Genomic DNA, 13,784 nt, shown 5'->3' with positions numbered 1-13,784 from the left:
CCAACCCCATCTACCCTCTCAGGTGGATGTAAAAGACCTCATGACACAATTTCAAAGAGCAGTGAAATTCTCCTCAAGGTCCTGAGCTGTTATTTATCCCTCACCGAACATCACTAAAATAGGTTATCAGATCATCATTCACATTGTGTTTGCAGATCTTGCTGTATGTAATCGGATGCTGCATTTCCAACATGATTACAGTGACCACACTTCAAACCTACTGATCGGCTGTGAAGCGCATTTGGACATCCTGAGATTGTGAAAGATACTTTATGAATTCTGTCTTAATAGCAATTGTTTCTGTATAAAAAGATTGGGTGGGTTTCTCACGGACCGTGTCCAGTGTTCTAGTAGTATCTCCAGTCGCTGCAGCTCATGATTGACCTGGTTCCTTAAGGAGATCCAGCTTTCCTCCAGAGTGCTGAGCTGACCCTCCAGCTCAGGACTGTTCAGTTTGGTCAGGAGAGCCTTCCGTTCCTCAGGGCCTGGTCCACCCTGGGCTGGTTCCCATCGAGGCTCTTCCTGATTCGCTGCCAGGTGGAAGAAGAGCATTCAGATGAAAAAAATACAACCAATGACCAAGTTTCCTGCATCAATGGGTAAAATGGTCTCTGATTCGCAGGCAGGGTTGCCAACTCTGGGTCGGCATATTCCTGGAGGTTTCCTCACGTCACCTCCTGCCTCAAACTGCCCTGCCCCTCCCCCACCCACACTCCCGTCATTGGTCCACTAACAAGTCCATCATCACAGCACCCAGTCCTGCCCCAGCCCATTGGTCACTTGAAATGTCCATCATCCCAGTGCTGTGTTCCCTTGGCCAATCAGAAAACTCTTCATTGCTCAGTTTAATGATTCTTGACTGTCAGTCAAACAGCCTCTTTCCCCCTCCCCCATCCCAAATAGTTTTATAACTAACAAAAAAGTATTCAAAGACTTTGCTTCGAAAAAAACACCATTTTTGAATCCCCCTATGATTTTGCTCCTGGGTTTTTGCTCCTGCAGCCGTGTGGGAGATTTTGAATTCCAGGGGACTCCAGGACAAATGCTGGAGGATTGAAGCTCTCTCCTTTTGAACATGTTGCCTCCCAAATCTATCCCTTCCCTTCCCTTCCCACCCGCCTCAATAACCACCCCTTCACCCAGCTGTAAATAAGATGACATTGCAGATATTCAAGAACATGAACAGTCTTCTCTCGCTCCTGGTGTGAATACTGGAGGAAGGTTTCCATCGGTCGGGATTTCATCTGGAGTCTCGACCACTAGCTAAAGCGCCGTGAGAGCCCCACATTGCCTCCTCTGGGGGGGGACCCGCTGGATTATGTGCCAAGAAAGTGGACAGGGGCAGATCAGGGACCCTGGTGGTGGAGGTCACACCCAATGAGAGCTATCAGCCAATCAGAGGCTGGAAGCTCTTTAACTGACAGCGTCACCGCGGAAAGGACCGGCTGCTGCCAGGATTGGACTCAGGCCACAGGCAAGTCAGGATGGGAGTGGTTTCGCTGGGGGGAGGGGAGGGTCGCAGGGGAGGGGGATGTAGGGCTGTTAGAAGCAAGGTCAGGGGGGTTTGGCTCTCGGCGGCTCCGCCACTTCCCGATGCTGGGTCCCTCGATTAGAGCCAGCGAGTAACCTGCACAGGTTTACTTGTCGTGTTCTCCATGTGGTGACAGCCTGCCTACCGCTGGGCTAATACCGCTGGCAACAGGAACCGCCCCCCGCCATCACCATCCCACCCGATTTTATGCTCTACCCACCTTCAAACACAACGCAGGGGAGAGTATAACATTCCTCCTAAAGAGCCAAACATGACAGATACGCAGGCAGTCTGCGGGCTAGTTACATTCCCCCCAGTGTAAATTCTGGTCACCTAACAAAGCGGCAGATCCTCCAGTCACCGACTGGCAAGGTGACACCATCGAGTCATGGAGCCATAGACTTATACAGCACAGCAACAGGCCCTTCGGCCCATCATGTCTGCGCCGGCCATCAAGCACCTAACTATTCTAATCCCATTTTGCAGCACTTGGCCCGCAGCCTTGTGTGTTAGCCAGGCTGCACCCGGACTAGTCTCACCTGAAAGGTGCCAACACGTTCAGCCAGTCTCTCTTCTGTCTCTTCCACGAGCTCGACAGAAGGAACTGCGGAGTTTAACATCTCCACCTCCTTCATCAGGAAGGAGTAGTCCACCTCAAATTCTGTCCAAGCCTTCAATTCAAGAAAAATAGGGGAGACAATTAACGGAGTAAATTCCATCACCAAATTCTACATCAGAAATCAATTAAAGGAGCATTGTTCATCCTCAAACTGTGCATTAGGAATCAATTAATGGAGCAACGCCCATCAGGAATGACTCTCACTGGGGTACAGGGCCCCCCCTTTCCTGAAGGTGCTGACTCTCACTGGGGTACAGGTCCCCCCCTTTCCTGAAGGTGCTGACTCTCACTGGGGTACAGGTCCCCCCCCTTTCCTGAAGGTGCTGACTCTCACTGGGGTACAGGTCCCCCCCCTTTCCTGAAGGTGCTGACTCTCACTGGGGTACAGGTCCCCCCCCCTTTCCTGAAGGTGCTGACTCTCACTGGGGTACAGGTCCCCCCCCTTTCCTGAAGGTGCTGACTCTCACTGGGGTACGGGTCCCCCCCCTTTCCTGAAGGTGCTGACTCTCACTGGGGTACGGGTCCCCCCCCTTTCCTGAAGGTGCTGACTCTCACTGGGGTACGGGTCCCCCCCCTTTCCTGAAGGTGCTGACTCTCACTGGGGTACAGGTCCCCCCCCTTTCCTGAAGGTGCTGACTCTCGCTGGGGTACAGGTCCCCCCCTTTCCTGAAGGTGCTGACTCTCACTGGGGTACAGGTCCCCCCCTTTCCTGAAGGTGCTGACTCTCACTGGGGTACAGGTCCCCCCCCTTTCCTGAAGGTGCTGACTCTCACTGGGGTACAGGTCCCCCCCCTTTCCTGAAGGTGCTGACTCTCACTGGGGTACAGGTCCCCCCCCTTTCCTGAAGGTGCTGACTCTCACTGGGGTACAGGTCTCCCCCCTTTCCTGAAGGTGCTGACTCTCACTGGGGTACAGGTCCCCCCCCTTTCCTGAAGGTGCTGACTCTCACTGGGGTACAGGTCCCCCCCCTTTCCTGAAGGTGCTGACTCTCACTGGGGTACAGGTCCCCATCTCTAATCACCAAGTTCACGAAAATTAAAAGAAAAAAACTACATTTCTATAGCATCTTTCATGACTCAGGATGTCCTATAGGGCTTTAGAGGCAATGAAATACTTTTGAAGTGTGGTCACTGTTATAATGTAGGAAACACAGCAGTTAATTTGTGCACAGCAAGATCCCACCCCCACATCCAAGTTATAAAGACCAGATCATCTCATATTTGAGTGATGTTAACTGAGGGATAAATGTTGGTGAGGACACCGGGAGATTTCCCCTTGCTCTTCTTCGAAATAGTGCCGTGGAATTTTATACGTCTACCTGAGAGGGCAGACAGGGCCTCGGTTTAACATTTCATTCGATAGATGGCACCTCCGACAGTGCAGCACTTCCTCAGCACTGGTGTGCCCATCTGGGATTATGTGATCAAATCTCGAGATTCCGACACTTCCTTTTAAAAATCAGTTGATGGGCGGTCACTGTCCGACATTTGTGTACATGGTTGAACTGGGACCAATTGAACTGCTGACTAGTCTCCTTGCTTTCCTACCTGAAGGGTAGTTTCCATCTGGACTCCATGCAGCAGGGCCTGTGACTGAAGAGCAGTCACCTCCTCAACCAGCTTGAGCCGGAAGTCCCGGTTGCGAGCAACGATTGATTCCGGAATATTCTGAGAAAACTGCTCCAGCAGAATCAGGTGATTCGCCAAGCTACGGAAAAAGTGCTGGACCGCAGAGGAAGAAACAAATCAATTTCATTGTCATTGGGATTAAATAGGCTGGAACAATTGGAGTGAAAACACGGAAAGCACTTGTGCCTTGGTTTGACTCTCTGAATGACTGACAGCGTCTGTGTGCTGAGCTCCTGACCAAACTACAATGCTGCATTTTGGTAATATTTTGTATTAATTTTCTGCCCTCCTCTCCTGAAGGTGCTGACTCTCACTGGGGTACGGGTCCACTCCTCTCCTGAAGGTGCTGACTCTCTCTGGGGTACAGGTCCCCTTCTCTCCTGAAGGTGCTGACTCTCTCTGGGGTACAGGTCCCCTCCTCTCCTGAAGGTGCTGACTCTCTCTGGGGTACAGGTCCCCTTCTCTCCTGAAGGTGCTGACTCTCACTGGGGTACGGGTCCCCCTCCTCTCCTGAAAGTGCTGACTCTCACTGGGGTACGGGTCCCCTCCTCTCCTGGAAGTGCTGACTCTCTCTGGGGTACGGGTCCCCTCCTCTCCTGGAAGTGCTGACTCTCTCTGGGGTACGGGTCCCCTCCTCTCCTGGAAGTGCTGACTCTCTCTGGGGTACGGGTCCCCTCCTCTCCTGAAAGTGCTGACTCTCTCTGGGGTACGGGTCCCCTCCTCTCCTGAAAGTGCTGACTCTCTCTGGGGTACGGGTCCCCTCCTCTCCTGAAGGTGCTGACTCTCACTGGGGTAGTGATCTCCATCTCTCCCTCACTGGGGTACAGGGCCATACAGAGGGGACGAAGGGTTAGGGGGCATGATACATTTGGGAAGGTCTAAGCTTTCCCTATGGGACAGGAAGAGCACTCTCCTGCCTGTTTCTGCTGCTGAGTGACAATAGCAGTCAGTTCCCAATGACATCACCGGGACTCAACACATACTTTGAGCAATGTCCTCGGCACTTACTGAGGAGAGCCAGTTAAAATCCCAATCAGGCAGTTGCCAGGTGGCTACGTAACCCAGGCAAGTTTCATCTCCCATCCAGACAGGACTGGGCTTAAAAGAATCCCCAAACCAATTGGAAAGTTTCAGGCTGTGGATTATGGAGGAGTTTGGTATTTTGAATGAGGCCTGTGATACAGAAGACCCACACAGCATATGGCGTGCGGATGATCTGTGCTCGGCACCTTTTTTGTTCAAGTAAATGTGTCGACATCTCTAGTAGAACGGATGAGAGGGAAAATGAGAATACTGTGCTATTAAATTGGCAACAGTCAGCTCCAGGGCTGTTATGTCGGTTAACATCAGGCTGCAAACCCATCAACTGTCCTGGATTAATCTGTCCTTTAGCCTTGCCAAGATATCCTAATCCAAACCTCAGTAAAAGCAGCTCCCCCCTCTTTCCCTTCACATGCAACACAACATTTCTGCTGACCCAATGCCAATACTGGCACCTTGTAAACCTTCTGAAGTGGAACTAGCTCCACAGTGAGTTTCTGTGTTGAATTGATGATCTCCTGCCCATTGGCGCGCGTTCTCTCTCTCTCTCTCTCTCACACACACACACAGACTCACTAATCCCCTGAAAGCTTGGTTGGTGATAAAGGTCGGTGGGAGAATAGCAAGGGTGCAAAATTCACCTCAATGCTGTACAGCTAGGGAGGGGGGTGTTAATCAGCCGTGATAACTCCCACGGTCGAACAGCTAGCCACTTATTTTTCAACTGGCAATTGAATAATGCCCACCCCTACACAAATTACCTTTGCCTCTTTGCCTGCGGAACTGCACCCTATACCAGTGGGGACACTGAAAGAGGACATGAACGAGTGTGAATACCTTATAGTTCTGGAGATGGCTCCGTAAATCTCCAATGCTTTTGGTGAGAGGACTTGCTTCCCGAGTAACTTTCTCCTGTCCGCTGTCGACCAGGCCTGAAAGACCCTGCACCAGACACTCATACTGACTTGCCAGCACCAGTCTTTGCCGGACCTCCCTCTGCTGCTCTCTCAGACACATCCGAGTGTCATCCAGGACTTCCTTGCAAAACAGAAAAAGTTCCCGTCAGACCCCAGGAACAAGAACGTGTATTTATACAGTACCTTTCACATAGTAGTGTGTCTCCAAGGAACTTCACAGGAGCGACTATCAGACAATTTGATACTGAGCCACATAAGGAGATGAGAGAGATAGGGAGGGGTGAGGCCACGGAGGAGATGAGAGAGATAGGGAAGGGTGAGGCCACGGAGGAAGTAAGAGAGATAGGGAGGGGTGAGGCCACGGAGGAAATGAGTGAGATAGGGAGGGGTGAGGCCACGGAGGAAATGAGAGAGATAGGGAGGGGTGAGGCCACGGAGGAAGTAAGAGAGATAGGGAGGGGCGAGGCCATGGAGGAGATGAGTGAGATAGGGAGGGGCGAGGACATGGAGGAGATGAGTGAGATAGGGAGGGGCGAGGACATGGAGGAGATGAGTGAGTTAGGGAGGGGTGAGGCCATGGAGGAGATGAGAGAGATAGGGAGGGGTGAGGCCATGGAGGAGATGAGAGAGATAGGGAGGGGTGAGGCCATGGAGAAATGAGTGAGATAGGGAGGGGCGAGGCCATGGATGAGATGAGAGAGATAGGGAGGGGTGAGGCCATGGAGGAGATGTGAGATAGGGAGGGGCGAGGCCATGGAGGAGATGAGTGAGATTGGGAGGGGCGAGGCCATGGATGAGATGAGTGAGATAGGGAGGGGCGAGGCCATGGAGGAGATGAGTGAGATAGGGAGGGGCGAGGCCATGGAGGAGATGAGAGAGATAGGGAGGGGCGAGGCCATGGAGGAGATGAGAGAGATAGGGAGGGGCGAGGCCATGGAAGAGATGAGTGAGATAGGGAGGGGCGAGGACATGGAGGAGATGACTGAGATAGGGAGGGGTGAGGCCATGGAGGAGATGAGAGAGATAGGGAGGGGTGAGGCCATGGAGGAGATGAGAGAGATAGGGAGGGGTGAGGCCATGGAGAAATGAGTGAGATAGGGAGGTGCGAGGCCATGGAGGAGATGTGAGATAGGGAGGGGCGAGGCCATGGAGGAGATGAGTGAGATAGGGAGGGGCGAGGCCATGGAGGAGATGAGAGAGATAGGGAGGGGCGAGGCCATGGAGGAGATGAGAGAGATAGGGAGGGGCGAGGCCATGGAGGAGATGAGAGAGATAGGGAGGGGCGAGGCCATGGAGAAGATGAGTGAGATAGGGAGGGGCGAGGACATGGAGGAGATGAGTGAGATTGGGAGGGGCGAGGCCATGGAGGAGATGAGTGAGATAGGGAGGGGCGAGGCCATGGAGGAGATGAGAGAGATAGGGAGGGGCGAGGCCATGGAGGAGATGAGAGAGATAGGGAGGGGCGAGGCCATGGAGGAGATGAGTGAGATAGGGAGGGGCGAGGACATGGAGGAGATGAGAGAGATAGGGAGGGGCGAGGCCATGGAGGAGATGAGTGAGATTAGGAGGGGTGAGGCCATGGAGGAGATGAGTGAGATAGGGAGGGGCGAGGCCATGGAGGAGATGAGTGAGATTGGGAGGGGCGAGGACATGGAGGAGATGAGAGAGATAGGGAGGGGCGAGTACATGGAGGAGATGAGAGAGATAGGGAGGGGCGAGGCCATGGAGGAGATGAGTGAGATTGGGAGGGGTGAGGCCATGGAGGAGATGAGTGAGATAGGGAGGGGTGAGGCCATGGAGGAGATGAGTGAGATAGGGAGGGGCGAGGCCATGGAGGAGATGAGTGAGATAGGGAGGGGTGAGGCTATGGAGGAGATGAGTGAGATAGGGAGGGGTGAGACTATGGAGGAGATGAGTGAGATAGGGAGGGGTGAGACTATGGAGGAGATGAGTGATATAAGGAGGGGTGAGGCTATGGAGGAGATGAGAGAGATAGGGAGGGGCGAGGCCATGGAGGAGATGAGAGAGATAGGGAGGGGCGAGGCCATGGAGGAGATGAGTGAGATAGGGAGGGGCGAGGACATGGAGGAGATGAGTGAGATAGGGAGGGGTGAGGCTATGGAGGAGATGAGTGAGATAGGGAGGGGTGAGGCAATGGAGGAGATGAGATTGGGAGGGGTGAGGCATGGAGGAGATGAGATTGGGAGGGGTGAGGCATGGAGGAGATGAGTGAGATAGGGAGGGGTGAGGCTATGGAGGAGATGAGTGAGATAGGGAGGGGTGAGGCTATGGAGGAGATGAGTGAGATAGGGAGGGGTGAGGCTATGGAGGAGATGAGTGAGATAGGGAGGGGTGAGGCTATGGAGGAGATGAGTGAGATAGGGAGGGGTGAGGCTATGGAGGAGATGAGTGAGATAGGGAGGGGTGAGGCTATGGAGGAGATGAGTGAGATCGGGAGGGGTGAGGCTATGGAGGAGATGAGTGAGATAGGGAGGGGTGAGGCTATGGAGGAGATGAGTGAGATAGGGAGGGGTGAGGCTATGGAGGGATCTGAATGCAATGGTGAAAATTTTAAAAACCTGAGGTGCTTCCAGGCTGGGAGCCAGTGTCGTTCATTGACTGCAGTCGGAATATAGGAACATAAAAAATAGGCCATTCAGCCCCTTGAACAGCACTCGCCTCTGAGTCAGAAGGTTGTGGGTTCAAGTCCCACTCGAGAACTTGAGTACAAAATTCCAGGCTGATGCTTCAGTGCAGTACTGCAGGAGTGCCGCACTGTCGGAGGGTCAGTACTGAGGGAGTGCTGCACTGTTGGAGGGTCAGTACTGAGGGAGTGCTGCACTGTCGGAGGGTCAGTACTGAGGGAGTGCTGCACTGTTGGAGGGTCAGTACTGAGGGAGTGCAGCACCGTCGGAGGGTCAGTACTTAGGGAGTGCTGCACTGTCGGAAGGTCAGTACTTGGGAGTGCTGCTCTGTTCGAGGGTCAGTACTGAGGGAGTGCTGCACTGTCGGGGGGTCAGTACTGAGGGAGTGCTGCACGGTAGGGGGGTCAGTACTGAGGGAGTGCTTCACTGTAGGAGGGTCAGTACTGAGGGAGTGCTTCACTGTAGGAGGGTCAGTACTGAGGGAGTGCTTCACTGTAGGAGATGCCATCTCTCAGATGAGACATTAAATCAAGCCCCATCTACCCTGTCAGGTGAGTGCAAAAGATCCCATGGTAATATTTCAAAGAGCAGGGGAATTCTGCCTGGACTCCGGGTAAACATTTATCCCTTAACCAACATTACAAAAAAAACAGATTATCTGCTCACTGGTCATTATCAAATAGTTGTTTGTGGGATCTTGCTGTACACAAATCCGCTGCTACTTTTCATACATTACGACAGTGACTACACTTCAAAAGTACTTCATTGGCTGTAAAGTGCTTTGGGACATCCTGAAATCGCGAAAGGTGCTATAGTAATGCAAGTCCTTCTTTCTTTCTACAGGGGTGATGGGTGAACAGGTCTCGGTGTAACAACGGAATCGGGCAGCCGGATTTTGGATGAGCTCAAGTTTATGGAGGTCGAAGGCGTGACAGGAGAGCATTGTCAAGTCTAGAAGTAACAACTGTGATGGGTGACAGTTTCAGCAGAAGATCAGGGACATTCAGGCAATGGTAGAGGTGGCAACAGGCAGTGTCGCTGAGCAACAGGCAGTGTCGCTGAGCAACAGGCAGTGTCGCTGAGCAACAGGGTCCTTTCAGCCTAGGAGATGGGATAGTGCAGACAGTGACTATCAGAGACTTTCATCGTTGTGATTAGTTAGGGGAAATGCAAGGACTCGTGTTTATACCTCCAGCCTGCAGATGTCCTGAGTTGCTGAGGGTTCCAGATCATATTGCTCTCCTTCTGCAATCAGAGCCAGTAGCTGCTCCTCGAGGGATTCCAGACCACACTCCATCTCCTCAATCAACTGCACCAACAGATTAATCGTCACCAGAGAGAAAGAATTAAATCAGTACATCTGAGACCCAAAAACACATCACGAATCAAGCACGTGCACACCGATATACCCCACACCCCTCACTGTAACACACCGATATACCCCACACCCCTCACTGTAACACACCGATATACCCCACACCCCTCACTGTAACACACTGATATACCCCACACCCCTCACTGTAACACACCGATATACCCCACACCCCTCACTGTAACACACCGATATACCCCACACCCCTCACTGTAACACACCGATATACCCCACACCCCTCACTGTAACACACCGATATACCCCACACCCCTCACTGTAACACACTGATATACCCCACACCCCTCACTGTAACACACCGATATACCCCACACCCCTCACTGTAACACACCGATATACCCCACACCCCTCACTGTAACACACCGATATACTCCACACCCCTCACTGTAACACACCGATATACTCCACACCCCTCACTGTAACACACCGATATACCCCACACCCCTCACTGTAACACACCGATATACCCCACACCCCTCACTGTAACACTCTGATATACCCCACACCCCTCACTGTAACACACCGATATACCCCACACCCCTCACTGTAACACACCGATATACCCCACACCCCTCACTGTAACACACCGATATACCCCACACCCCTCACTGTAACACACCGATATACCCCACACCCCTCACTGTAACACACTGATATACTCCACACCCCTCACTGTAACACACCGATATACCCCACACCCCTCACTGTAACACACTGATATACCCCACACTCCTCACTGTAACACACCGATATACCCCACACCCCTCACTGTAACACACTGATATACCCCACACCCCTCACTGTAACACACTGATATACCCCACACTCCTCACTGTAACACACCGATATACCCCACACCCCTCACTGTAACACACCGATATACCCCACACCCCTCACTGTAACACACCGATATACCCCACACCCCTCACTGTAACACACCGATATACTCCACACCCCTCACTGTAACACACCGATATACCCCACACCCCTCACTGTAACACACTGATATACCCCACACCCCTCACTGTAACACACTGATATACCCCACACCCCTCACTGTAACACACCGATATACTCCACACCCCTCACTGTAACACTCAGATATACCCCACACCCCTCACTGTAACACACCGATATACCCCACACTCCTCACTGTAACACTGATATACCCCACACTCCTCACTGTAACACTCTGATATACCCCACACTCCTCACTGTAACACACCGATATACTCCACACCCCTCACTGTAACACACCGATATACCCCACACCCCTCACTGTAACACACCGATATACCCCACACCCCTCACTGTAACACACCGATATACCCCACACCCCTCACTGTAACACACTGATATACTCCACACCCCTCACTGTAACACACCGATATACTCCACACCCCTCACTGTAACACACTGATATACCCCACACCCCTCACTGTAACACACTGATATACCCCACACCCCTCACTGTAACACACTGATATACCCCACACCCCTCACTGTAACACTGATATACCCCACACCCCTCACTGTAACACTCTGATATATCCCACACCCCTCACTGAAACATTCTGATATACCCCACACCCCTCACTGTAACACACCGATATACCCCACACCCCTCACTGTAACACACTGATATACTCCACACCCCTCACTAACATACCGATACATCCACCAATGTCAAAGGAACAGAATTTATAGCCAGAGCCTAATTGGGCACCTCCTAAATCTTCAGAATTTGATCTGGTGCCATGGTGTGTTTCTATTTTGAAAGTAATGGTCTCTTTCCTGCTGGTATACACACACACACACTCTCTCTTAGTATATACAAACACACACACACTCTTAGTATATACTATCTCTCTCTCTCTCTCTCTCTCTCTCTCTCTCTGGTTCTTAAAGCAATACTGATCCATTGCAAGCCTTAAAGGCAAACCGCATATTCCCGGGGGGAAAAAACAGTCCAGGACCGTGACAGTATACACACACACACTCCGAGTATATATAGAAACACTGTCAGAGTACACGGACTTACTAATCCAGAGAACTCACATGGTAAAGGCAGTTTGAGAGAGAATGTTAATGGCAATGACAACAACAACGTGCATTTATATAGCACCTTTAACATAGTAAAACCTCCCAAGATGCTTCACCGGAGCACTAATGAATATAATATGACACCGAGCCACATAAGGAGATATTAGGACAGATGACCAAAGCTTGGTCAAAGAGGTCGGATTTAAGCAGTGTCTTAAAGGATGAGATAGAGGTAGAGAGGCGGAGAAGTTTAGGGAGGGAATTCCAGAGCTTGGGGCCCAGGCAGCTGAAGGCACGGCCGCCAATGGTGAAGTGAGACCATGGACAGATTTGAAAACAAAGATAATTTTACAAGCTGAGACACTACCGGACCAGGATCCAACATAGGTCAGCGTGCAAAGGGGTGACAGGTCAACAGGACTTGGTGTGGATTAGGAAAAGGGCTGCAGAGAGATGGTTAAGTTTAAGGAGGGAGTAAGGTGTGAGGTCGGCTAGGAGAGAATTCGAATAGTCGAGTCTAGAGGTTACAAAGGCATGGATGTGAAATTCAGCAGTAGATGAGATGACACATGAGTGGAGCCAGACAATATCCCAGAAGTGGAAGTAGGGGATTGGAGATCTGATTGGAAGCTCTTCTCGGAGTCAAATAGGACGTCAACTTTACAAACAGTCTGGTTCAGTCCCACAGTCGCCAGGGAGCGGGATGTCAAGACCTGCTACCCGACCCGAACCTGACGGGACCCGACAACATGTGTCGGGTTTGGGTCGGGTTGGGTTGCACTTCCGGGTCCAGCATTCGGGCTTGGGTTGGGCTGGGTTGGACACACTGCATCGCAGGTAATTGGCTCCAATGTTAATTTAATTTTTGGACTAGAAAGATGGTTTTGTTACAATTATTTTAAGCTCGTGCAGATCAGCAACAAAGTGAAAAACGGAAGGTAAGTTAACTGATGGTCGGGTTGGGTCGGGCGCGGGAAGCAAATGGAAGGACTTGGGCCGGGCCGGGCTTGGGTCGGATGTGGTTCTGTTGGGCTCGGGCCGGGTCGGGCTTGGGTCGGATGTGGTTCTGTTGGGCTCGGGCCGGGCCGGGCTTGGGTCGGATGTGGTTCTGTCGGGCTCGGGCCGGGTCGGGCTTGGGTCGGATGTGGTTCTGTTGGGCTCGGGCCGGGCCGGGCTTGGGTCGGATGTGGTTCTGTCGGGCTTGGGTCAGGTTTTTTTTTTGCAGACTCGAGCAGGCCTTTAGCGCGATGGAGTCAGTTGTGAGGAAATGGAGTTTGAAGCAGGGACTAAAGACAATGGCTTTGCTCGTCCCGATATTTAGTTGGTGGAAGTTTCTGTTTATAGAAAGAAAGACTTGCATTTCTATAGTGCCTTTCATGACCTCAGGACGTCCCAAAGTGCTTTATGGCCTTAAAGCTGTTTTGAAGTGTAGTCACTGATTTAATATAGGAAATGCGGCAGCCAATGTGCGCACAGCAAGCTCCCACAAACAGCAACATGACAATGACCGGTTACTCTGTTTTTAGTGGTGTTGGTTGCGGGTTAAATATTGGCCAGGACACCAGGGAGAACTCCCCTGCTCTTCCTCGAAAGAGTGGCCATGGGATCTTTTACATCCACCTGAGGAGACAGACAGGCCTCGGTTTAGTGTTTCAACCAGGACTGGGTGTCGAATGCGCAGTTTGACAATCAGAGACTGTAGAGGTGTCTTAAGAGTCGGTGATGTGGTCGAGATGAGGCAGAATGCAGATGGAAAATAGAAGGAGGCCAAGGATAGATCCTTGGGGGACACCAGAGGTAACAGTGTGGAAGCAGGAAGAGAAGCCATTGCAGGTGATTCTCTGGCTATGATTAGATAGATAAGAATGGAACCAGGTGAGAGCAGTCCCACCCAGCTGGACGACAGTGGAGAGGTGTTGGAGGAGGATGGTGTGGTCAACTGTGTCAAAGACTGCAGACAGGTGGAGAAG

General features: G+C 51.9%; 1 protein-coding gene across 1 annotated transcript in view; it reads right to left on the bottom strand.

Moving 5' to 3' along the window:
• Positions 1-338: 338 nt before the first annotated feature.
• Positions 339-13,784, bottom strand: part of LOC137373553 (nesprin-2-like) — a 105,662-nt gene continuing 92,216 nt past the window's right edge. The window contains exons 16-20 of the mRNA XM_068038483.1: positions 9,571-9,690; positions 5,657-5,857; positions 3,698-3,871; positions 2,071-2,202; positions 339-530 (exon numbers count right to left, since the gene is read on the bottom strand). Of these exons, the coding sequence (XP_067894584.1) occupies positions 459-530; positions 2,071-2,202; positions 3,698-3,871; positions 5,657-5,857; positions 9,571-9,690 (699 nt within the window). The 3' untranslated portion in view covers positions 339-458. The remainder of the gene's footprint in view (positions 531-2,070; positions 2,203-3,697; positions 3,872-5,656; positions 5,858-9,570; positions 9,691-13,784) is intronic.

Source organism: Heterodontus francisci, chromosome 9 (genome assembly GCF_036365525.1).
Source record: "Heterodontus francisci isolate sHetFra1 chromosome 9, sHetFra1.hap1, whole genome shotgun sequence".
NCBI classification, from domain to species: domain Eukaryota; kingdom Metazoa; phylum Chordata; class Chondrichthyes; order Heterodontiformes; family Heterodontidae; genus Heterodontus; species Heterodontus francisci.
Note: the sequence above shows the minus strand (reverse complement) of the source record. Positions and strands in the feature narration are given on the sequence as shown.